Below are 23,100 nucleotides of genomic sequence, written 5' to 3'. Positions count from 1 at the left end.
AGTTTGGGTATGCATTCCTTGTTACAGCAATGATAGCGTAACAATGCATCAATTGTTACGATTGGTTATATTTTATCGTTCGACATTTCACGCGAACGGTTGCGGTCAATTAACATCATGGCAAGACTATAACCTACCGGCACTAGACTAAATTAAACTATTTCATTGCGACCCCAAAATTTCATTACGCGACCCCATTTGGGGTCGCGACCCATAGTTTGAGAAGCCCTGCCCTAGAAGACTTCGTTTTGACCACGTTTGGTCCATGTACTCTATGGTGAAATAAACCCTCTGGGGGTCACTTTGATGACATCTTACATCACCTTTCCACCCGAAAATATTGTTAGATTTGATATTTTTGTGATGTCCTGACATAAGACTTCGTTTTGACCAAGTTTGGTCCATGTACTTTATGGGGTGAAATACACCTTCCGAGGGGGTCACATTAAGGAAAGTCACTTTGAAGTCATCTTACACCACCTTTCCACCCGAAAATATTGTTAGATTTGATATTTTTGTGATGTCCTGACATAAGACTTCATTTTGACCAAGTTTGGTCCATGTACCTTATGGGGTGGAATAAACCTTCCGAGGGGGTCACATTAAGGGAAGTCACTTTGAAGGCATCTTACATCACCTTTCCACCCGAAAATATTGTTAGATTTGATATTTTTGTGATGTCCTGACATAAGACTTCATTTTGACCAAGTTTGGTCCATGTACCTTATGGGGTGGAATAAACCTTCCGAGGGGGTCACATTAAGGGAAGTCACTTTGAAGGCATCTTACATCACCTTTCCACCCGAAAATATTGTTAGATTTGATATTTTTGTGATGTCCTGACATAAGACTTCGTTTTGACCAACTTTGGTCCATGTACCTTATGGGGTGAAATTAACCCCCTGGGGGGTCACTTTGGGGGGAGTCTTACATCACCTTTCCACTCGAAAATATTGTTAGATTTGATATTTTTGTGATGTCCTGACATAGAACTTCGTTTTCACCAAGTTTGGTCCATGTACCTTATGGGGTGAAATTAACCCCCTTTTTGGGCTTTTTAGGGGGCTCTAGGGTCCAGATCCACCCGGTGCGGTCAATCTTCCATACTTTTTGTGAGTGACATGGTTGACCCCAGTAACTGCAAGGGCTCAAACCTTTTGTACCTTATGGGGTGAAATCTTCTGTCGTAGGCTCTCGGTCTATTAGAAACCGTTCTAATTTGTATTCAGGTAAAGAAATTACGAAACCGTTTTACTGAAAAATATAATTTTCTCTTTTTTCAATTTTGACAGGGGAAGCAATGCTTCCCTTGCTTCCATTAAATAAAAAAATTAAAGACTTTGAAACTTCAATTGGCATCTGAACAAAGCTGTCGTAGTCACGTGATACGAGCCGATGAAGCAACTCTAGAAATAAAGGAAGCGCTATCGTGGCTGATACGAAACCTGCATTTTTGCTACTCTATTTTCTAAACCGTTTTGGTCGCCAAACATGAAAACTAGAGAACAAAACCTTCCTCCAATTGATGGCGTAAGTGCAGGCATTGATTAAACACAAATGAAACTGTGAAAGATCATTTGTTGAAAGCCTCAAATCATTAATCAATTGTTTGCAAATTTTAAGGAACGGATCACATAAATTAAAATATTGTCGAAACAAGTTTATGTGGGAGATTTATGTGAAATTAACTTTAAAATCTCCTGAAATGAAGCTGGCCTACGTAGTACCACCACTCCAGACATAATATTATGATATTTAGACAATCAAAAAATTAAACTATAAATCAAACAATATCAGAGCCGCAAGTCTGTGACCTCATCAAGAAAAGATTAATGTTCCATTGATGTAAAGTGACAACATTTCACAAAATAAGGAAGAATACGACGCTGCGTGTTTTTGTGGTTTTGGTTCTTGAAAAGTGCTTTTTCAATCGATTTAATAAACTTAGAAAAAAAAACTTTGATGTATTTCGCATTTTGTTTTTCAAGGAGAAACGCATGAAATTCGCCACGGTAATCTGCACACAGACAAATCAATCGTTTTCAGATTAGCAATTCACATTAGCACTAGATCGCCTATCGGGTACAACTAATTCACCAGCCTTGAGGGATTCTAGATTTCTGAAACTAATTAATTTACAACAAAAGATAAAATTTCAAGTTTAAAATTTCGTTCCATCTCCGGCTTTTGAAATGACGTCATCGTCGCGACGTCATGCCTGCCGGCGCTGAGGTTTCTGATATCATCAGTTTGAAGCAGAAAATATTTTTTATCATGTTAAAAGATCGAAGCCTTGGAAATTTTTGCAAAGCAACATTTTTGTGAATGAACGAAAAGGAAAAAAGTCCAGCGAATATAAAAAGGCGTTCACACTCAGACAGGGCTACAGTTCATCGATTTAAAACAAGAAGATCTACAGATAATATGGCAACACCGAGAACAGTTGAATCAATGTATCTTCGACTTCTACTGACGACATTCGTTATCTTAATAGTAGCATTGTGCTCCGGAAGTGAAGCACGATCCACTAAGACACAAGTAGTCCACAGGTAAGCGTCATAGGTGCAATGTAACGGTGCAATTGTTCTTCAAACGATGGAAGACTGATCTCAAGAGTTGCCGCAAAATGTTCAAAACTTCCTAGGTTTGGAAAAATTGTTTGAAAACATAGTTTTTAATTTTTTTGTATGCTGTTATTAATACCAAGTTGGTCAAAACCATTGATTAGCACAACCAATGAGATGCACACAGCCCATGTCGGTTTTATTGCGTAAAAAACATTCAACTAGTAAAGACCGGCAACTGACAAACATACGGTAAAAATAACTGGGCAGGTCGACTAATAAGGCTAAGATGGTGACGGTGTTTGCCACTTAAACCTCAGCGATTGTCAAAAATTCAAAAACTGATCTCATACACTGTGACCCATATTATACACACCCAATATTATACCACTTGGAGATCTTTAGGCAGCCATGTTATACACTAGAAACTTTATAAATAAAACTTGATATTTTTTAACTCAGGTATTCTTCTCAAAAACGTATCAAGTCACCAAAGTGTGGAAGATCTCTGGCACAAAAGTGCTACAAGCTTGTGTCAAAGTGCCATACTGTTATGATGAAGAAAAGAAGCATATCAGACGTATTCAATAAGGGTGAGAATTAAATTATTATCAAATAATGGCAGCATAATATTATTATTATCACTACGCAAAATAGACCAGCAAGTTTTCAAACCTTTGTCTTTCTTGTGGAATTAGCGCTGAGAAAATTAGCCTACTTGAGATGCTCCAAAAACTAATCTCTAAAAATTTTCACTTTCGGTCTGTTTGCTTTACGCAAATAATCTTCTTTGAGGTTGTCACTTCACTAACATCGGAATCGAAAAAAAAAACATGTTAAGCGTAAAAAACAAGTTCCATAGCCAAGTATTGTTCATTACAAGAGCGCCATATCACTGAGTGAAAGAAATTCTAAAACAATGCGTTTCTTTATAGTAGGTTAATTCATGGCATAACATGCATTTACCTCACAGGCCTTCGTTATTCAAGTAGGCTACATCTTTTTTACTATTGTTTATTTTTTCTTATCTTTTATGTGTTTTAATTCTATGTCGAATATTATGATATTTTCATAAAACTTTCCAACATGGTCAAGAAATTAATCTTTGAACTTTTAAACTTTCAGTCAGTTTGCTACCGCGCCTCAGACGACCTCGTTACGTCACACGACGTCACAGACGCGGGAAGCGCATCCGGGTGAGCTGTGGAAGGTGCAGCCGACGGTGCTGGTAGTTACCCGGATGTTGAATCAAGTGTTGAAAGAAGAAGATCAATATTTTTTTAATTCCATGCTTGGAATTCTTTGCCAATGGGAGCAGTGAAGTCGCAAGATGAGACAACATCTCCAACAATGCTGCAAACGAACAATGTAGGCCTACTGTCTATGACGTTGCAAGATGGTTATATGACGTGTAGTCCGGGAACATCGTAAATATGGGGTGGTAAAAAGATAGCCCCTCGGCACCAGATGCTCATACAACGACGATATGCTCTTGTTTTGCACTTAGTCAAACACCATAAACAATAATCATCCTTTCTAAATAAAATACTTTGATATGAGAGTGATTTTAATTCCTACCGTGAATTGATATGACCGTGTTCATTTGTATCACAACGCGTTGTAACTTTTGAAGAATACATTTCTACAATTACCTGCCCCGATTTAGAATCGATATAGAAAAACATACCATGACTTAACAACTCTGGTTCAACCCTGGTTGTGTGCAGCTAAGTAACGCATATTATACTGAATTGATTCTCAACCAGGGGTGGGTGACTTGGTGCCAGAGGGGTGCCGAATAATTGATGCTAGTTAAAAATGGTGTAAAGAGAAGCGGATTTACCTCAACTTCAAGTTGCAACTGTGCTCTCTCTATTCGCCTTGGGGACCGGTTCTGGGTCAGCGGTTCAAAATCACACGAAACAAGCAAAACTGCCAGCAAAACGTTTTAAAGCGACAATCTTAGTTCAAAAACAAGCATTTTTCTCACCTATATAAAACGACTGTGATGATCTATCATACCTGCATTCATTGTAGAATGCAAGATCAACACTCTAACTTGAAACAGAAAATCGGTGAAAAATATATAGAGATTTTTTGTTATTTTGTATGCTGGTCACTTGCTTGTCGTTTTAGCAAAAGAGATTTCTATGTTGGCTTCATGTTTGTGTTGAGTGCATTTTTTCTTTGCGCTTTTATTTTCGTGAGCTTTGCGTTTGTGGAAAATTGAATTGTTATCGCTGCAAATAAATTACGTTTCAACTTGAGGATTTCAACCGCGCAATGTTTGAAATGATTTAGACTACAGTATCACAACAAACTAAGGATTTTACAAATGAGCAGTATTGTTGACAGGAGGGTACAGGGGTGCTTTTAAACCCGGGCCCGGAATTATTTTAGGGGCCTGTAACTTTCCAAGGAGCCCGTAACTTTCCAATGGCCCGTAACTTTCCAAGGGATCCGTAACTTTCCAAGGGGTCCGTAACTTTCCAAGGGGTCCGTAACTTTCCCAGGGGTCCGTAACTTTCCAAGGGGTCCGTAGCTTTCCAAGGGGTCCGTAGCTTTCGAAAGGGTCCGTAACTTTCCAAGGGGTCCGTAGCTTTCCAAGGGGTCCGTAGCTTTCCAAGGGGTCCGTAGATTTCCAAGGGGTCCGTAGCTTTCCAAGGGGTCCATAGCTTTCCAAGGGGTCCGTAACTTTCCAAGGGGTCCGTAGCTTTCCAAGAGGTCCGTAGCTTTCCAAGGGGTCCGTAACTTTCCAAGGGGTCGGTCCGTAGCTTTCCAAGGGGTCCGTAGATTTCCAAGGGGTCCGTAGCTTTCCAAGGGGTCCGTAGCTTTCCAAGGGGTCCGTAACTTTCCAAGGGGTCCGTAGCTTTCCAAGAGGTCCGGAAACATAAAAAAATCAACGCGTATCTTTTGTATAGTGCGTTTTGTATAGAGGTGTCTTGATTTGTGGGCCTGAAAGTCTCATTGCAACCGGGCCTAAATTATCCTCTCAACGGCCCTGCTAGTGAGACATGGGGTCAAAAATATGGTTTTCCTTGTAAGAGATAATCACTAAGATTCTCAGAATAATGACCATCACACTTTTACAAGGTAAATTGCTCAAGAATGCGAATTCGTTGCAAGCTCTTTCGTGCCAAGACACCTCAGCATACAATACAATAATCTGCATCGACGATTGTTCTTCTTATGCGGTCATAATGTTGTAGGCAACCTCTATAAGGTCACCGCTAGCAAACAGTCCTTCTACGAATGGCCTGAAGACAGATTAAGTCTTAACCTTGGTGTGGTGAAAAGATAATCCATATTCATAATTCAGCCAGTGACAACAGAACTGCGTTGCTGAGTAATTATAAAACGTCAGTTTTGTGCAAATATATCGCTTTTTTTCATCAAAAAAGTTTACCTCAGGTTAGAAACGTAGCAAAACATTTCCAACAAATATTCTGTGGTCACAGCAGCTGTGGTAGGAAATAAAAGAGTTTTGGGTGTGAGCCGAGTGGTGAGAGCCTTGGTACGACATTCGAAAGAGTGCCGGTTCGACACCGCTCATAAGCATGCATATGTGTCTTTGGCAGAACGCCCAATGACATGTCTGAAGGTTAGGTACTCAGGTAGACACGAAGATTGGCTTTCTTGCCCTCTCGTTCACTTAATCTAAATCTGCAATTGTTGGGTTTAAACCTGGATATGACACAAGTAAAAGTAAAAAAATGAGTTAAAATAAAATTTGTTGCATGTGCAGAATATATGTTGTGCACCTTATACGCAAAACGTTTCCTCAGCTACACATACTTCGAGCATATACACGCAACTACAGTGTATAACACGACGCACAACTTACGTAGAATATCATCCCATCGCTCTTTATCTCGATTCGTGCTGTGCGCTTTGTGACGTCATGAGCATGAATTTCTATCCCCTTCCTTGTGAACGTCATCGATGACTTCACCGGCAGAGTGAAGTTTCTTGCGCCAAGAGGAAGCATTGTGATGACGTCAGGAGAAATCTGTCAGTAATTTTATAATAAAAGCTGAAAGATTTAAGTTGGAATGAGGCAGACTTGTATAAACTGGCAGCACTGCCGCTGTAAACGCGCATAACCAGATGGGTCTGTGGGCCACAACCGCAATCGATATATTATTATGACGTGCTTGCGCCGATTGAGCACTTTGCTGGAGGCACCTTGTTATGCATTGCGCAAAGCTCACTGCTTGCAGTTTGAGCACTTTGGCAAGGTTGGCGGTAGTACTATTTTTCGAGCTTAGGTTCCACAAATGGGAAACGTTACAAGGAGGTATATATCTCCATGGCCATACCAGTGTACCTACTGCACTGAGGAGGCCGGAAGGCCGAAAAAAAAAGAAACGGTGTGCACTGTCTGCAATTATGACGTGCTATATGCACAGAAGAAATGACTAAGCAGCTACGTCACTCCAGCTGGGTGTCCGAGCGACTCCGCGAGTCTAACAAACGAGATTGGTTAGGAGACACACTCGTTGAAATTATCGAGTCGCCAATAAAAACGTTTTTCCGAAGTTAAAAATTTGAGGCAAAATATAAACTGCCGTGGCACTGAAGTCGTTTTGAGGGCCACACTCTGTTTTTGTTTATAATCATAAACTTTCAGGGTTGTAAAATTTTAGCCACTGGACCACGGTTTGCACACCCCTATTTAAGTGCGTTAGACATTAAACAAATGCAAATTATATTAAAAAAAAAAGTTCAAAACTAACCGTTTAAGCTACTACGGTATCAAAAAGCTGGTTATTCAGGAATCAATTCTGGCAGTGAGTAACAAGCGCCAAGAATGCGTTAATCCCTTTCATGAATTATAAACTGTGTGATCTTTACGACGCTTTGCTCATAAGCGCATCAATTGCGAAGAGATTGCTCGTTTGGTGAAGCGCTTCTCGCCACGTTCGTATCTTTGTTATGTCACAACAGGTTAGACTTCTTAGTAGATGGAATCTTATGATTGGATCACATCGAAAACAAAGCCTCGAAACTCCCAGAAAGACAGATAACGCATAAACAGTAAACAATCACCAGACCAAGACAAGCAAGAAGAGGTCATGATATGGGCGTTTCCCATTGTAACATTAACAAAGAAATGGTTGAAATCCAGTGCAAAAATTTAACTGTAATCAATCCTTATCTGTATTTCTACGTCAAAAATGATTGTTTCAACGTTCACATTGTTGTGTGCTGCAATGTACCAGCTGTGTTCAGTGATTATGAAACAGCTTCTCTGATTGAATCTTTGACTATTTTGTTTGCTTGATTCGTCTTAGTCACATCATCATCATCATCATTTTCAGCCTGTGAGAGCCCACTGCAGAGCGTAAGCCTTCTTTTTTCATGCCAATTTACATGATTATGTGCTAGTTGGTACCAATTGGTTGTATTGCATTGTTTGTCAATGTCGTCCTTCCATCTCACTTTTGGTTTTTCTTTCTTTTGGTTTCTCGTGGTGTCCATGTTGTTAATTTTTTAGTCCATCTATTGTCCTGATATTTTGCTATATGACCTGCCCAGGACCATTTTAGTTTCTTAATTGTGCTTAATATATCTCGTAATTTCGTTTGATTTCTGATCCATTCGGCAGTCTTTTTATCTCGCCATGTTAAACCCATCATGATTCGTTCATGTGCTCTCTGCATAGTTCTTAGTTTAAGTGTTAATTTCTTTGTAAGGTTCCAAGTTTCTGCACCATACGTAGCGGTTGGAAGGATGCATTGATCGTAGACTTGTTTCTTGAGAGAAAGAGGCAGTTTTGACTTAAATATCGAACTTGCTCTTCTGAAGGCTTGCCATCCAAGTGATATTCTTCTTTTGATTTCACCTTCTTGATTGGAGTTGGTTGTAATTTTTTGGCCAAGATATATATAGTGATCAACTTTTTCGATAGTCGCTCCGTCTAAAAGAATATTGTTGCCGATGTCTGCCAGTTTGTTAAACATAACTTTCGTTTTGTTAAAGTTCATATGAAGGCCAATCTTTTTGCTTTCTGTATTGAGTTCACTTAGCATTGTTTGTACTGTAGTTGTTTAGGTTGCTCACATATTAGGTTGCTCACTTAGTCACAGCCATCGTATATTCTTTATGTTTCTCGGCAGCCGATTGTGTAGCAAGAATTAACAGCGATAGACACCGTGTTTCGCCAATGAGGCTGAACTCGCGGCGAAGGTTGCTGTAGCCTACTGCGTTTAAGCATACTTCGCGCATTTTACCACTTCAACAAGATTACCAGATTTACTTCAAATTCACATACACAAAGCAGATCAGTAAAAAACAGCATCAGTAGGTTTAGCACTAAGCCGCTTACTTAACAGCATGTGTTGCTAATGATTTCTAAGAATCTATCTAATTTCACAAACTGTTTCACTGGCGGAAAATTTTAAAGTGACGATGGCATGCGGCTGTCAGGATCGTATAGTCTATGACCGGCGGCTTTCCAGAAAGCCAATCACATGTTTTTTACATTGATTCAACGTCTGCAGACGTTGAATCAAAACGAAAAAACGAGTGATTTGCTGCTTGGGTTGATATAGCCTACTTGAGATTACGTCATGCACCTGGGATGACTGTGATCGCCTGCACCGGATCGAGTGGGCCAGGGTTCGATTTCAAGATAGCATGACATGTATGTCGATCTCATTGCTGGGCAACCTATTGCTATAGAAGCGCTTTTTGCTTGTTACGCAACAACGATGAAGCCATGCCAGCCGGAGATCCAACCCACTCACCAAGATCTTGAAGTTGTGATGGGGGAGCAAGATGGAGAGGGTTGCTATGTACGTCCGGAGATGTTTGTCTTCTTTTGGGGCGGCCGTCACCAATCGACCATTCACAGTCAAGCCCGTGACATCATCATGAAGAAGATTGTAAATCTGTTGTTGCAAACGTCATAAATTTCAAACGTGAAACAATCTCTACTTGTTAGTTTGCCAAAGCGCTTATCCTGGGAGAAAAATGCTTCTGTGCTATCACAATCGTAAGTGGCTCATTGAGTGGTTTTCACCATAGGGATTTTCCCTTGGAAGTGGAAAGGATATAAATCTTAGATGAAATTGTATACAACAAAAATTAAGATAAATAAGAAAGTTATAACGTGTCCGTGTTTGTAACAACATGAAACAGTTTTATTTGTCTGAAATTGTGGATTTAGATGATGTTGGGGCAATCAAATACTGAACACAGTGATTAAACAAAAAGATGCACGTGATTGCATTTAGCCAATTGGTTATAGGCCCACTCATGTGGGACCTTCATGGCCACAGTTGGATGTGTTGCTTTTCATAACAACTTTGTTCAGTACATGGGATCTTAATTCGAACTGCGTTCATCGGAAGCAATCACTTGTGAAGTGAAGTGAAAAGAATCTTAGTCGATGTCTAACGTTATCAGTCATATAAGCCTAGAACCATTCAACTGTAAAATGTTTGTGAAAATCTAAATGTCGTATCGCTTACTTCTCCATCGCTTCCGTCCCAGTTGAAGCAGAGATTGACTCCGGATTTGAGGGGGATTATAAAATGGGGGTCACCATAGAAACCGCCACGTGAGGACAAGCCTGGGCGGGGTCCGGCCAAGTCAGTGACGACCCGACCTGCCGGCCGAGATCTTCCTAAGGATGGTGCAGAGTCAGCCACAGAATATGCGAAATCTTCTTCCAATCTCGGAAATTCTTCGTAATATTCTGGATCTTCTACTTCCAGTCTGTCTCTTTCTTCTGTTTCTTTCATCCGTCGTTTCTCTTCTTCTCGAAGTCTTTCTTTCTCTTCTTCTCGGAGCTCTTTCTCAATGGCCTCTCTCTCTTCGGAGCGGATTACCGTAAATGACGTAACAGGAGTGACAAAGTTGTATCTGGAAAATAAGCGGCACATCCTGAAGTTGCTTCTTTGGCAACGGGCATACTCTTCAAGAGGAGTCACTTAAAGCGGCCAAGCTGAAAACATCCGTTTTTCGTTGATCTAACGTCTTTGGCAGACGTTGAATCGATGTCAAAAGGACTGGTTTTGCTATGTGGGTACATAAAACTTATTTGAAACATCAAAGTAAAAACTTAAAAAATTATTTACTTCTCAGGGATCGTACAATTGTAGGTCTATCTGCTCTTCCAGGGTCCCAAGACACTTGCTTTACCCCTCGTAAGAGCCAGGTAGTGAGGCTCTATGTGCCAAATGAATAATATTCTTAGTTTCTTACCCAAGGCACTGTTTGGTACGCGAACCAACAGCCAAGATTGAGGTACAAAAAAGTGCCGTTGTTCCATAATATAGATTATAGAAGATTAACAAAAAACTATCGGTATCAAGTTCGGCTACATATAAAGCCTGCTGATGGTGAGACCACATTTACAGCAGCCATACATCTTCAAGCAGACATTATGTCGTAATAGTTGTCGACTAATCAGCTCTGTTGTATGGCACCTGTGGTGTCTTCTTCTTGCTTATGAGGCAGCAATTCAGGTAACATCTCCCAATTGTTGCAACCAGAGCAGTGTCTTCATATCGGGGTCTATGAGATTCACATGTTCTTCAGGTCGAAACACTGGACAGTGATTTATGATGTGCTGTGCTGTTTGACAGTCACCACAAATACAGGCTGGTGAGTCACACAATCCCCAGGTAAACATATTGTGCTTGAAGCGACCAACACCAGTACGGAGGCGATTCATAGATACCCATTCTTCTCTTGGCAGGTCTGCGCCAGGTGGTACCGTAGTGTCTGGTGTGACTTGGAACTGGTTGGGACGTGAGATGGTTTCCCAGCGATCTCTCCATGACCATCGGGTCGAAGTGACCTTCATGAAGCGCCACAATGTGTCGAGAAAAAGTGCGCCTGGAAGATAGGCGTTGACGTGTGAGCTGTTGAGCGTCAAGGACTACATTGTGGAGGAGATGGCGATCATTGACCTCTGCCTTTAATGCGAGCCGTATGGTAGAATTCTCTCTGCGTAGTTTTGGTGGGGCGATGCCTAAAAGCACTGGTAGTAAGTCTGTGGGAGTTGGACGCAGGCATCCAGTGACCTGTGGTGTAGCGCGTGTCGTCACGCACCACATCTCTGTTGCCAACAGCGCAGTGTGAGTTTGCCGATTGCCTGGCTTGGCTTCTCTTGGTTTCTTTCGTGTTGGTTCATTCTCTAGTTTTCACCCAGCTCAGTGGCCGAGTGGTTTCGCCTTCGGCTCTGGTGCTGGTAGATCTGTGATCGATTCCAGGTCGGGTCAAACCGAAGACTTTAAAAACGGTACCGATTGTGTTCTATCCTGCTTAGCGCAGTGAGAATGAGTCGGGTAATAATGTGATAACATCGTAAACCTGATATAAATTAAAAATGAGCCCTGTCGCTAAAAGACCTTAGCTGTTGTAGAGCGACAATAAATAAAACCATAACATTATTATTATTATTATTATTCTCTAGTTTTCAGTTAACAGTGTAGCAGTGCAATTGGCAGTTTAAGTAGAGTCTTGTTTTAGTTTGTCATTTAATACTTTCTGTTAACATTCTTTAAAGCTAGTTTTCAATTGCAGGATAATCACGTTTTAAGTTTATTAAAGCCTACTTTACCGAAATGAGTTTGTTGGTTTCAATGTAGGTCATGTCAGCACCCCTGGACCCACGTAAAGAAAAATCAGTTTTACGCGGGTTCAAGACTTCCAGGATAGAACGATTTAAATTCACAAAGCCAAAGTGATGAATCCTTGTTTTGGCATATACGATACAACGGCCACTGAAGGCGTAGTTTAGAAATGTTTGTGATACGATGAGATTAGCACTGGGTGTCATGATGGTGAGATTCTTATAGCGCTAGAAACGAGCGATTCTCAAGGTGAGGTATACACGGACACCCTGGAGTATTGATATCACACAAAGCTACAAACATTCAGGCACTAGAATGCATGTGTTGCTCACTTCAATGACATGTTGAGCGCTTCTTCATTCAGCTGTGACGTCATTGATTCGTTGTTGGAGAGGACGGCGTCTTGCAAAAGCTCTTTGACTTTTAAAAACGCCCAGAGTCTTTCAGTGAAGTTTTTAATCTAAATATTGAAGTAAACCTTTAAATAACAACCAGGAGGTAGTGCAATGCAAGACAAAAAGACAACATTTTTCTGCTTTTACTTTCGCATTCATCAAATGAACGTTGCAACTAGTGCTAGAAACGATAATATTCCTGATCATCGGTAAAGTCATAAGTTTTGATGAAAAATGAAAATGAAAGTTTTCGATACTGCGACCAGTGATATTTAGGACAATGTTGGGACATTTCTTGTTGGACAAGTAGCAGATGATAGTGATGTACAAATTCGCAAAATTTATCATCTTGCTGGAATTGGAGACAACTCATTCAATGTTGGACGATTAACTATTGTTAAAGCTGATAATTTCACCTCTACTTTGACTAAATGTTTATTATAATTTATTAATAGTTGTACTGATGAGTTCTCTATGAACGAAAACCGGTTCTGCAACAAATAAATTGTAAAATGAAATTGTAATGCTGTGTGGGAGATAGCTAGTCGTCGATTGTATAAAGACTGACTTAGTTTTGTGTCATTTCTCCAGTGAAAATTTAAACTACTTAGTGGGAGATATCTCACTACAAAGGTGTTTTTTTTCGGATCGAATATTTTTCAATGTAAATATTTTTCGGGAGGTTTTTACCAGGGTGGATACTTTTTCCGAAGGATTTTTACCGATTACAGACACAACCAACCAAAATGAAATTGATTCCACGTTTGTCGGTCCCAGACTATTGTTCACCAGCCAACAAAATTTTTATATTTACGTCGTTTCAACGTCGCGAGACATTAATTTGTATTACCTGATGTTGTGACGTCACAATGGTTGTCGAAGGTCGATTTGGGTCGATGTCAAAATCTAGTTCTAGAACATTTTCAAAAGTTTTTCCCCTGACCTGCATGAAGACAACAAAGGATAACTTGATGCGTTGCTTCTGGTTAATTGATTTATTATTGTGAAGATATTAATCTTCAAACTAAAATCATTAAAAACATTTATTTTTGTACTGAGAATGCTTCTTCTGATTTTACGTAGAAGTAACTTCGCATACTTGTAAAGGCTTTGAACCAATGACCTAAACCCGGTCACCGAGGTTGACAGAGTAAGTTTCTGCTTGTTTTCCTTCTTATAAATATACAAGCATGAATTAATGATGCGATACTGGTGAGCCCAGCCTCACAGAAGAAACACGCGTCTATCGCTGTCCATTCTTGCTACTGAGCAATCAGCTTCGGATATACAATAAGTTGGGAGTTAAATTTTTCATCTTTCAATCATCTGCTCATGCCAAGAGTTGAACCCATGTAGCTTGTAGTGGTCTTTAGGATTGTCTTTAAGTGCGTTGATATAATCAGACGTTAAATTATAGCAAATTTTGCAAAACTTTACACTCACTTGAGAAGAAATCACTCCCGAAGCACTCCCTTCCAACAAACCCGGTTCATTCTGGATTTTTCCGGCCAAGACAAGTTCAGACCCGACCGTAAAGACACTGAAGGTGTTTTTCGTGACGTCATCGACACGGTCACTGGGATAGTTGATTGAGACATCGGTCATAACAGGATTTGTGACGTCATAGAAAAAGTCTTCAAGCTAGTGTTCACAAAGATTTTGTTTAAAGTTAAGAACTCAAAAACTAAAATACTTGAGTTTTCACTGATTTGATCAGCTAGAAAAAAGAGAAGTGGTAACAAAAATTTTAAAACAAAAATAACTTGCACGCGTTTTGCTTATTTTGTTCTTTATTTAAGCTTGCGTCTGTTGGTTGAAGGTTCAGATAAACAGTGGTGAAACAATAATGCGCTACGGACGTCGGACAGTACATCCATAGTGCAAACAATGCTCTTTAAAAAAAGCAATTGATTGTCACAATCGTCAGTAAAATATAATGTTTTCAAACGAGTTTGAATTTATTTAATTTTTTTGCTTTCTTTGCACAAACAGGTGAACCATTCCAGTAAGAAGGGAAGAAAAACAAAGAAGCCTACTTCCTGTCAGTTTACTAGAATGTCACTAAATGTCTAGCCACGACACAGACGCATGTTCCCGGTAGGATTCGAACTGACACCCTTTCGAACGTCGGTTGGAAATTGTCATCATTGGATAACTGAAAGTTGTAACTTTCACTTCTTACTGGTTAAAACTCTTACTATACAATGCAACCCCTCGTTCAACTATGATCCTTCGACTTAAGCGTTATCAGGAGCTGAGTTGACAGTTTTGCTTCCTTGGGGAGGCTTTGAACCACTGACACAGGCTCGCCACTGAAGTTCAGATGCAGTTAATATTGCAGAAAATTATAAGTTTCCGGTTAAATTCAGCTTATCAGAAACAAAAAGACTTTTCTAATCACCTGCGACGCGGCGTCCAATTCCTCAAAGACCCGACGCGAGACTCCATTGTTGTTCCCAGCCAGTTGCTGGAGCAATTTCATCTCTGCCAAAGATCCGAATCCAACGGTGTTGATCTGCACTCTTCCTCCATTCATGACTCCGACTTCTTTAACAATCTTCTTGCGATCTGTTTCTCCCACAGTAGCGCTGATTTGAAGAAACAAAAACAGTGCTAAAGTCTCTTCATAATATAATAATAATGTTAGTTTTCAAATAGCGCTGTATCCATCGCAGAATGCGTTGTTCCTCAGCGCTTTTTAAACAGCAGACAGTATCAGTGCAGCCGTAAGTCATTAGCATCATCACACCATTATATTTTGCGTCAGAGCATGTTTGCTCTAAATTCTGCCTTTTGATGTACATCTTCAGCCAATGGGTTATAGTTATAAACTTAATGCAAGATCCAATTTATGGGCTGGAAATCCTGAACATGACGTTTCATAAACGTCAATCTTAGGGTTCGAAATTGAGCACCTAGCCCCACCTTCCGTCAGTAAGAAAGACGATAACTTTGGCGTAATTCTCCACATCTGCTTTGGTAACTGCAGCCATCCTGCGGATGCGCATATAATGTTCAGGAATTGGAGAAGAGAGTTGGTCATCAATCAATGGCGATGACGTTGACTCTTCAGTCTCATTTGCTAAAACAAAAACACCAGTAGCTCAGTTGGTTAGCGCGTGACTTCTCAAAGAAGCTTCAAGATCAAGCGGCGCTGGTTCGACTCTCAGGGTGTATTTTAATGACATAACTTACTGAATGTTGAGACTACTGTACACACAGACGATGAACCTCCGTCTGGCAACATAACTCACTTTTCTTCGGCAAGTCTGGCAGGAAGGGTTCCATGAGATCGAAAGCAGCTTTAAAAGCAGCCAGGATGTTGGTACCACCTACCGGCCGAATTCCGTTCAAAGTCTCGATGGCGTTATCGACACTAGAAGAAGTGGCGGGAGATATGACGTAACGGATCCAAGGTGTTGCGTCGTTATTGAAAAACACCAAATTGAAGTAATCCTGAAAAAAAAAATTAAATTACGTAAACCGAAAGTAAATTTGTCAGTTTTATAACTTTTCGTCGAAGCATCACAATTGATCACAGAAGACAATATTGAAAACTGGTTTCAAACATTCTAAGCCTAAGGACTGCTCTCCATTAAGCGGCTCCTAATGGATGGAATAATATTGTTCAGCAACAACAGTTCAATAATCGAAAACTTCACTCTTTCAATCTCGGTGACCGGGCCTACGTCAGTGATTCAAAGTCTCTACAAGTATGCGAAACTGCCAGGATTAAGCTCTGCAAGAAGCTTTCCCAGTCCGAAGATAAAGGTTCAATCAATAAATTGATTTTCGCTTTTAGCAGCATAATAGTTGCTTACTTCACAATGTAGATACTAACAATCTGTTTTAGCCTGATGTTGCGAGTTCGCTGTGGCAGTAGCAGTTTGCACTAGCTTGTAAAACACAGTTCCCAAAAGTAGACTGTGTTCTACAGGAAACTTTCCCACAAGGAACTGTGTTCCGAAATCTAGTGCAAACCGCTATTACCACAGCGAACTAGCAGATTTAAACAATTTAAAATCTTTTTTTTAATTAAACCTGACGTAACCAAGCAACATTTGCCATGATAGAAAACTATGCGAACGTTTTTCGGCGGTCATAGACCAACAATCATCAATAATTCAAAATTTGATTTACAAATGGTGTGGGACTGACAACCAATCAAAATTTATTTCGGAAACATGAAAGTTTTAAAGTTGAAAAATCAATCAACAAACGACTGGAGGGCCGGGTGATGAAAGCGCTGATATGACATTCGAAGACACCCCGGTTGACATTCGGTTGACATTCGAAGACACCACTCAAAAGCACGCAGCTATTTCCAGGCAAGATACATAATGGCATGCCTGAAGGAGGATATGACTGGAGTTGACCTCCTTGCCTTCCGTCCACTTAATTTAATGTTTAGACAAAATCTTGGATACAAAAGTCAAAGAGAGGCTAACATTCAAGAAAACGTTTTAACTTTCAACTTTACGATTACAGAAGACCCAACAGAAGTGATTTGCAACTAAAACATATTTGTGAAATTATCCTAACTTCTCGGCTCTAGAACTCAAAATGAATGATTCTCTCACGTTGCTGTTGAGATTGTGCAGGGCAGCAATAAGCGCTTCTTTGACTTGTGCCAACCTGTGGCCGAACATAGATCCGGAAGTGTCTATGACGTACACAACGATCTTGGGCATGACCGCGAGAGATGGAGGAGCGAAGAAGTGAGCGAAGTATCTGGAAATAAGAGATACAGTGAGAAGAATGGGGTCCGTAAGGGACTAAGTTCCACGTTCAATAAGCTTAGTTTAATATTTCAGATGCAATCACTCCGATCAAAGTGTTAGTTTGCCGCGCACCTGGTTGGACGTGAGGCGACCCCAACCTGCTTTGTAATTCTTGGCCACATAGCTGGTCCAAGGGCAGTATACGTCATAACAGACATGTGGTCCTTGATGACGTTGTGTGATGACTAGCTTCAACGCGACTACGCTGCTGTTGTCTTATTCTGTTTTTTAATCTTCATCAAAAGTGGACTCACAAAAGGCTTTGAATTTGAGACAATAAAGGAAGATATCTAAATAATGAACCTGCTAAACGTGTTTGTCTGACACTTACCCTCCATTCATCGTCACATCCCCGTACACATTCCTTCGTTCCACGTCATATTCAACTTGGAAAGTACCGGACAGACCGAATGGCGAGTATTCGGTTTGCTGGCTCAAAGAGGGAGCGTAGCGAATGTGACAGGACTTCTTGCGGTGGCTAAACGACAAAAATGGAAAACTAAAATGTTGAGCGGGAAACAACCGACCCTGGCCTACAAAGCTCAATCAGACTGATACAAACAGGAAAATTGATGACATAAAGAAGCCTAGATCGATTTTAACTCAACTGCAAGACGATTATTTTTTAGACTGGTACAAACCGTTTGAAATTTGAACAATCGGTCTACAGTAAATCTCAAACCAAACTGTGGTAAACCAAGCCAGAATAGGTTCTTGCAGTACTGTTATGCCGTACATCGTATTTATACACATCCACAGTCCACACCCAGGGCCGTTACAAGGATAATTTGGGCCCGGTACCAATGAGATCCTTTGGCTCCAAATCAAGACATTTATAGGACAAACGCATTGTATCTAAAAATACCTTGAAAAGGTTCTGGATCCCTAAAATTATCCCGGGCCCGGTTCTAAAAGTACCCCTTGAACCGTCCTGTCAACGCTACTGTCAACGCCCAACTCACCCATATACCCAGACAACAAACTTGTGTTCTTTCAGATGTAGAATCAATGTAAAAAACTACTGATTTGCGGTTTGGATAAACAGGGATTATTTAAGGATGACATTGTAAGCAGAATGGTCAGTTATCAGTACAATAAGCAACATACGAGGTAGGCTAGGTAAGCTATTTTGCTAATTCTCCAACCTATATGTAATCGTGGTTCCTTCTGGCATCGCAGAGTCAAGTTTGTTTACTTGCTCGGTTTTGAAAGGGGCAACCTTGACAAAGCTCAGAGGCTCCTCCTCCACGATGTAAACGTCTACGTGGAGCTTTTTGATTGGTTGTTCTGGATTGATTGACAGCTGGTATTTATAATCCTGAACCTGAAATATCACAGAGTTGTCACAAGTAGCGACAAGTGACGTCATTGCTAAAACAATGGAGGAACCATTTTTAAAGTAGGTGGGCCCAGAGGCGCAGCAGTCAAAGTCAATCCAACTTCTGGGGGGCTTCGCCTCTCACACCCCAATAACATTGTTGCATTCCTTATACTTGAAATCGTTTATACATTGTGTTTTCATGATTGCCTTTCCTGCCAACAAGCGAAAATTTTTCATTTTTGGGCCCGATTTGGCCAAAAAAATTACAAAATTGTTAAATTGCTCTATAGCGCTGTACAAAATATGGCAATCTACCACAAATAAAAAGGCAACACTACACACACAGTTATAATACCACCTGAGAGTAATCATCTGCAGCATTATACAGTAGGCTACGTGGATATGTAATGACATCATTGTTTTAACCATAGAGACCATAACGAATAATTATATTGATTGATAGATTGCTTCACCAATCACACGCAACCACACACACACGTGCTTCCCATCAATAGTGGGCTCAACCGAAAAGTTCAAAGATTGAATTTCATCATTGAGGTTGAGCTATCAAAGATAATCAAACTAGTGTGTATCAAATGAGTGAAGACCTTTTTTTGGAACTCCCTCTCCGATTTGCCGTTTTCGCTACCTTTTCAAAGAAATTTGCCATTCAAAAGTGGGTGGGCCAGGCCCACCCAGAAAATAAAGTAGGTGGGCCTAGGCCCACGTGGTTCCTCCATCTCTGCTCCAGATGATGTGCCAAAACAAACCACATCGTGAGCTTGCAGCTGACTTTTTTCATAACACTTCTTTACGTTTGAGTCAACGTTTGCTTTCAAAGATGGCTTTTGTCAAATCCACATACCATGAATACCGAAAAGTCTGGATGTTTGTCAGGATTATTTACTTCCCTAGTAACAATTTTGCTATAAAAGTAATCTTTCATTCATTAGATAAAGATCATTACTGCAACTAAACTTAGTGCTAGAGAACCATATTTGTAATAAAAATGCATGGTTTCTGGTTCAATAAAACAAACAAACCCTTCTTAAAAGTTGCTGATAGGTTAGTTGGAAGGTTATGTTCTTCCTTGCTTCCACAAACAAGCTTGTTTTGAAAACACGTGTTGATGATTCACGAGCCGCTACGTGACCCGCTGCTTTCCCGCGCTTTTTAGCCTGAAATGACGAAGTTTTATTTGAGAAACGACATATCAGCAAGTATCATGTTGGTAAAGACTGGTGTTTGGTAAAATCTATACGGAAAATGTCCATACGGATAATACTCATACGGAAAATATCCCTACGGAAATACCCATATGGAAAATCTCTACCATGAAAACATCTATTCGGAAAATATCCTCTTTCGAAAAATGGATATTTTCTAGTCGAAATATTTTCCGTGTGGGTGTTTACCTACACTTGTCCTAGCTTACCTTCTCATAGACTTTCTTTGCTTTTTGTTTTTCTTCCACTTTGCCAACGATCGTTTCATTGTCGATCTTCATCGTCATGTTTGTGATGAAAGCATCGATTGGCAACATCATGCTGAACTCGGCTTCTCGACCTACGTTAGCGTTATTTGTCACCACTGACGTCACAACGGTCTCGGAAAACCTGCAGAAATGTATGCCTTGTTAACTTCAATTGAGAGGTTTAAGCTTAACTTATTGGTTGCAATTTTTTCCAGATGTTAGCAAAAAAAATGTCCAGATATCAGCAAAGTAAGCGTCAATAAACAGGTTACCTTGCTGCATGGCAAACCTAACAACCAGGTCATTTTTGCAAAGATGACGTCACCTGGAGTTGATGACGCCTTTGATAGAGAGGGCATCCACACGCGGCCGCTTCTTCTGGCCCACCACCGCAGTGCATACGGCATATTGGAAGGACGACGGCAACTTTCCCCGAGCTGGAAAGAATCAATGGTGATCAAACTTCAATGGAACAGCGATCTAACTTCTTCGACAACAATCAAATGTTCGTTTATTACGTAACTATCTTCACCCGATGTACCAGTATCAGGGGTTGGTATATACTTTCCCAGGGACTCCGCATAGTAGAGATAAATCTCCATCGAATATGTGATAGATGTATTGTTTCAAAGCGCATTTAGTGCAGCCAGACAGGGTATCGAAACATCGAGATGCGTCATTTTGACGTCAGTACTCGTCGAGGGGTTTATGGAGAAAGAACGTTAATAAACGTCAAACGGTTTGCGTGAAGCGTCAGTAGCCACCTATTGGTCACGTCAAGCTGGATGTCAACAACAATCAATTAGGTTCACAAGTTGTCTTTGCTTGTTTTTTTAAGATTTCAAAAACGTATAGGCTGCCTCAATTTAGTTTTATATTTTTGTTTGTTTGTTTGATTATCTTTATCCTGCATTGCGGGAAAGCGGACTTGAGCGCTATGCATCGGTGTACGCCTTCCGACGTACACCTGACCCACGCTGCAGCCGACTGCAATGTCTGTTTCCGGTTGTCCACTCTATTTATGACTTAAATTTGGTACTACCCATTACTCGAAATCGATCACTGGGTAGAGGCAATTATCGTTAAGTTTCTTGCCCAGAGAAACAACAGCAAGTGCGGGTGGCTGGAGTCGAACATGCAGGCTCTCGACTGCGAGCCCGCGAGACTTTCTTTCTATTGCTTCAAATGTAAAACGTTGCTAAATTTTATAACAATCATTTTAAAAGATTTACTTTGGAAATTGAATACGTTTAATTGGCTTAATCATCATCAATCAAATTCGGTTTTGTCCCCACCAGTGGGGGAGGCCGATTCCAAACGAAAAGTCAATATTTCTCAGCTAAAACACATTATTTTACTTTGTTTGAACATTAGTCAATTTTACCTGTGATGGTTACTGCGCTAACATCCCCCTCTCTAGCAGAAGGAGGAGGCGTCACTTTAAAGGCGAGGTTATGGGTTTGAGCTTCCTCAAGGAAGAGAGGAGAGTGACCTCTCAAGGAAGCAAACCTTTTGCTATCAGACACTCCAAAGATAAACGTGTCCTGAAAGGCAAAACAATCATATTTTTTTCAATCGTAACATCTTAATTTGTACTGAATGAAAATTCACTTAAAAATTTCAGCTTTTAAAACCCTTTGCCGGGCTTGAAATTCCCTACTAAGCAGCATGTAGTGCACGCTATTAGAAATGAATCATCGTTGAAGATAATTTGGCCCCTGTACCATGTACCAATGAGAGGCCAAAGCCTCCCACCTGAAAAAAAAACAACTTTAGAAAAAATGCGATATTTTCCTGAACTTCCCCTTCCACACCGTTGTACAGGTCCTACTGGTTGTAAGATCTCATTTCTGCAAATTCATGTTTCCTGTCGTATCCAGGCTTGGCCGTATGGTTGAAGATTTAAATGAAGTGGGCGGAAACCAATAAAGTCAATATACCATTATGCATCTTGCACGCTCTTGAGCGGTGTCGAACCGACACCCTTTCGAGCATCATACCAGGACTCATATAACTCGGCTACGCGGTAGGCACTTTAACGTATTACACTTTCCCAATGCAGTAACGCAATCATGCGTAACATATGACATCACTGATATTTGAAAGCTTGAAACCACCTCATCATCAGTCGTCATCTCCGCCTGCAGCAGATTGCGCATCAACATGGGTTATTTGCTTTCAAGAGTGGCGATTTTGAGCCAACTCACCCAGTGTCGCCAAGTTGAGTCCGGTCCATGATTGGATGTTGTCTTGCCATCGTTTTGGTTGTCTGCCACGTTTTCTTTTTCCTTCTACTTTGCCTTCTGTGCAAACTTTGCTGATTCCAAATTGTGATCCAAATTCCAGAATGAAACCACCTGATTGCGGCCAAAGATTCTTTTTGCACTCAGTTCAGTTACAGAAGAAAAAAGAAGAAAGACAGGAGGTGGGAATCGAATCCAAGCAATCGAAATGACTATATCTTTTGCCCAAACTCCAATCCACTTGGCCACGCTGTTGATTGCGATTCGTTCACTTAGTTTAGTTTGTATCAAAAAACTTTCGAGAAGAACGCTCACAATATCACGTGATGAGTCACATGACTGCAATCAGGTGATTCGCGAGGAATCGTAGACTATGTCATGCATGGTTGCGTTATTGTTTTGGGAAAGTGTAATACGTTGAAGTGCCTACCCGGCTATACGCAATTCACAACTTCGCGATGCCACCATTCTTCGAGATCACAAACCGCTTGTGGCGCTTCAATTTTCAACACAAATCCAATGCTGGGCAAGTCAGTTATCTTTTACCAGCAAATTTACAATTAACTCACGTCACATCGATGACACACACAACAGCACTACTTACAGACATCCACGTCTGCAGACGTTGAATCAATGTAAAAAGGGATTGATTGCTGGCTGGGATCTCGCTAAGAACTCAATAATTTGGAATACACAAAAGGATTTGATCGTGTGAAGATGGCAAATGCTCAACGC

The 23,100-nt window shown here is 40.6% G+C and overlaps 2 protein-coding genes across 3 annotated transcripts in view; one reads left to right on the top strand and one right to left on the bottom strand.

Annotated features, from left to right (window-relative positions):
- Positions 1 to 23,100, bottom strand: part of LOC145771966 (inter-alpha-trypsin inhibitor heavy chain H3-like) — a 69,925-nt gene that overhangs the window by 19,975 nt on the left and 26,850 nt on the right. Inside the window, exons 11-27 of one of the 2 annotated variants that reach the window (XM_082583744.1) lie at positions 21,507 to 21,666; positions 20,448 to 20,559; positions 20,084 to 20,264; positions 19,692 to 19,826; positions 18,473 to 18,651; positions 17,659 to 17,805; positions 17,127 to 17,277; positions 15,801 to 16,002; positions 15,472 to 15,628; positions 14,948 to 15,134; positions 13,990 to 14,187; positions 13,397 to 13,525; positions 12,484 to 12,611; positions 10,177 to 10,433; positions 10,040 to 10,140; positions 9,314 to 9,457; positions 6,409 to 6,573 (exon numbers count right to left, since the gene is read on the bottom strand). In XM_082583744.1, coding sequence (XP_082439870.1) covers positions 6,409 to 6,573; positions 9,314 to 9,457; positions 10,040 to 10,140; positions 10,177 to 10,433; positions 12,484 to 12,611; positions 13,397 to 13,525; positions 13,990 to 14,187; positions 14,948 to 15,134; positions 15,472 to 15,628; positions 15,801 to 16,002; positions 17,127 to 17,277; positions 17,659 to 17,805; positions 18,473 to 18,651; positions 19,692 to 19,826; positions 20,084 to 20,264; positions 20,448 to 20,559; positions 21,507 to 21,666 — 2,733 coding nt within the window. Of the gene's footprint in view, positions 1 to 6,408; positions 6,574 to 9,313; positions 9,458 to 10,039; positions 10,434 to 12,483; positions 12,612 to 13,396; positions 13,526 to 13,989; positions 14,188 to 14,947; positions 15,135 to 15,471; positions 15,629 to 15,800; positions 16,003 to 17,126; positions 17,278 to 17,658; positions 17,806 to 18,472; positions 18,652 to 19,691; positions 19,827 to 20,083; positions 20,265 to 20,447; positions 20,560 to 21,506; positions 21,667 to 23,100 lie in introns of both variants that reach the window. The other variant, XM_082583743.1, reaches the window with a different exon arrangement.
- Positions 2,400 to 4,831, top strand: LOC145771967 (uncharacterized). Its single transcript, XM_082583745.1, has 3 exons — positions 2,400 to 2,549; positions 3,027 to 3,157; positions 3,690 to 4,831. The coding sequence occupies exons 1-3, from the start codon at positions 2,425 to 2,427 to the stop codon at positions 3,794 to 3,796; spliced, it is 363 nt and encodes a 120-aa protein (XP_082439871.1). The 5' UTR covers positions 2,400 to 2,424; the 3' UTR covers positions 3,797 to 4,831.

Source organism: Aplidium turbinatum, chromosome 6 (assembly GCF_918807975.1).
Source record: "Aplidium turbinatum chromosome 6, kaAplTurb1.1, whole genome shotgun sequence".
NCBI classification, from domain to species: domain Eukaryota; kingdom Metazoa; phylum Chordata; class Ascidiacea; order Aplousobranchia; family Polyclinidae; genus Aplidium; species Aplidium turbinatum.
Note: the sequence above shows the minus strand (reverse complement) of the source record. Positions and strands in the feature narration are given on the sequence as shown.

Bases quoted from the DNA above. Each gene is read 5' to 3' on its own strand.
- LOC145771967 (XM_082583745.1), top strand. From the start codon at position 2,425: ATGGCAACACCGAGAACAGTTGAATCAATGTATCTTCGACTTCTACTG. The intron at 2,550-3,026 runs GTAAGCGTCATA...TTTTTAACTCAG, and splicing joins AAGACACAAGTAGTCCACAG to GTATTCTTCTCAAAAACGTA. The intron at 3,158-3,689 runs GTGAGAATTAAA...TTAAACTTTCAG, and splicing joins ATCAGACGTATTCAATAAGG to TCAGTTTGCTACCGCGCCTC.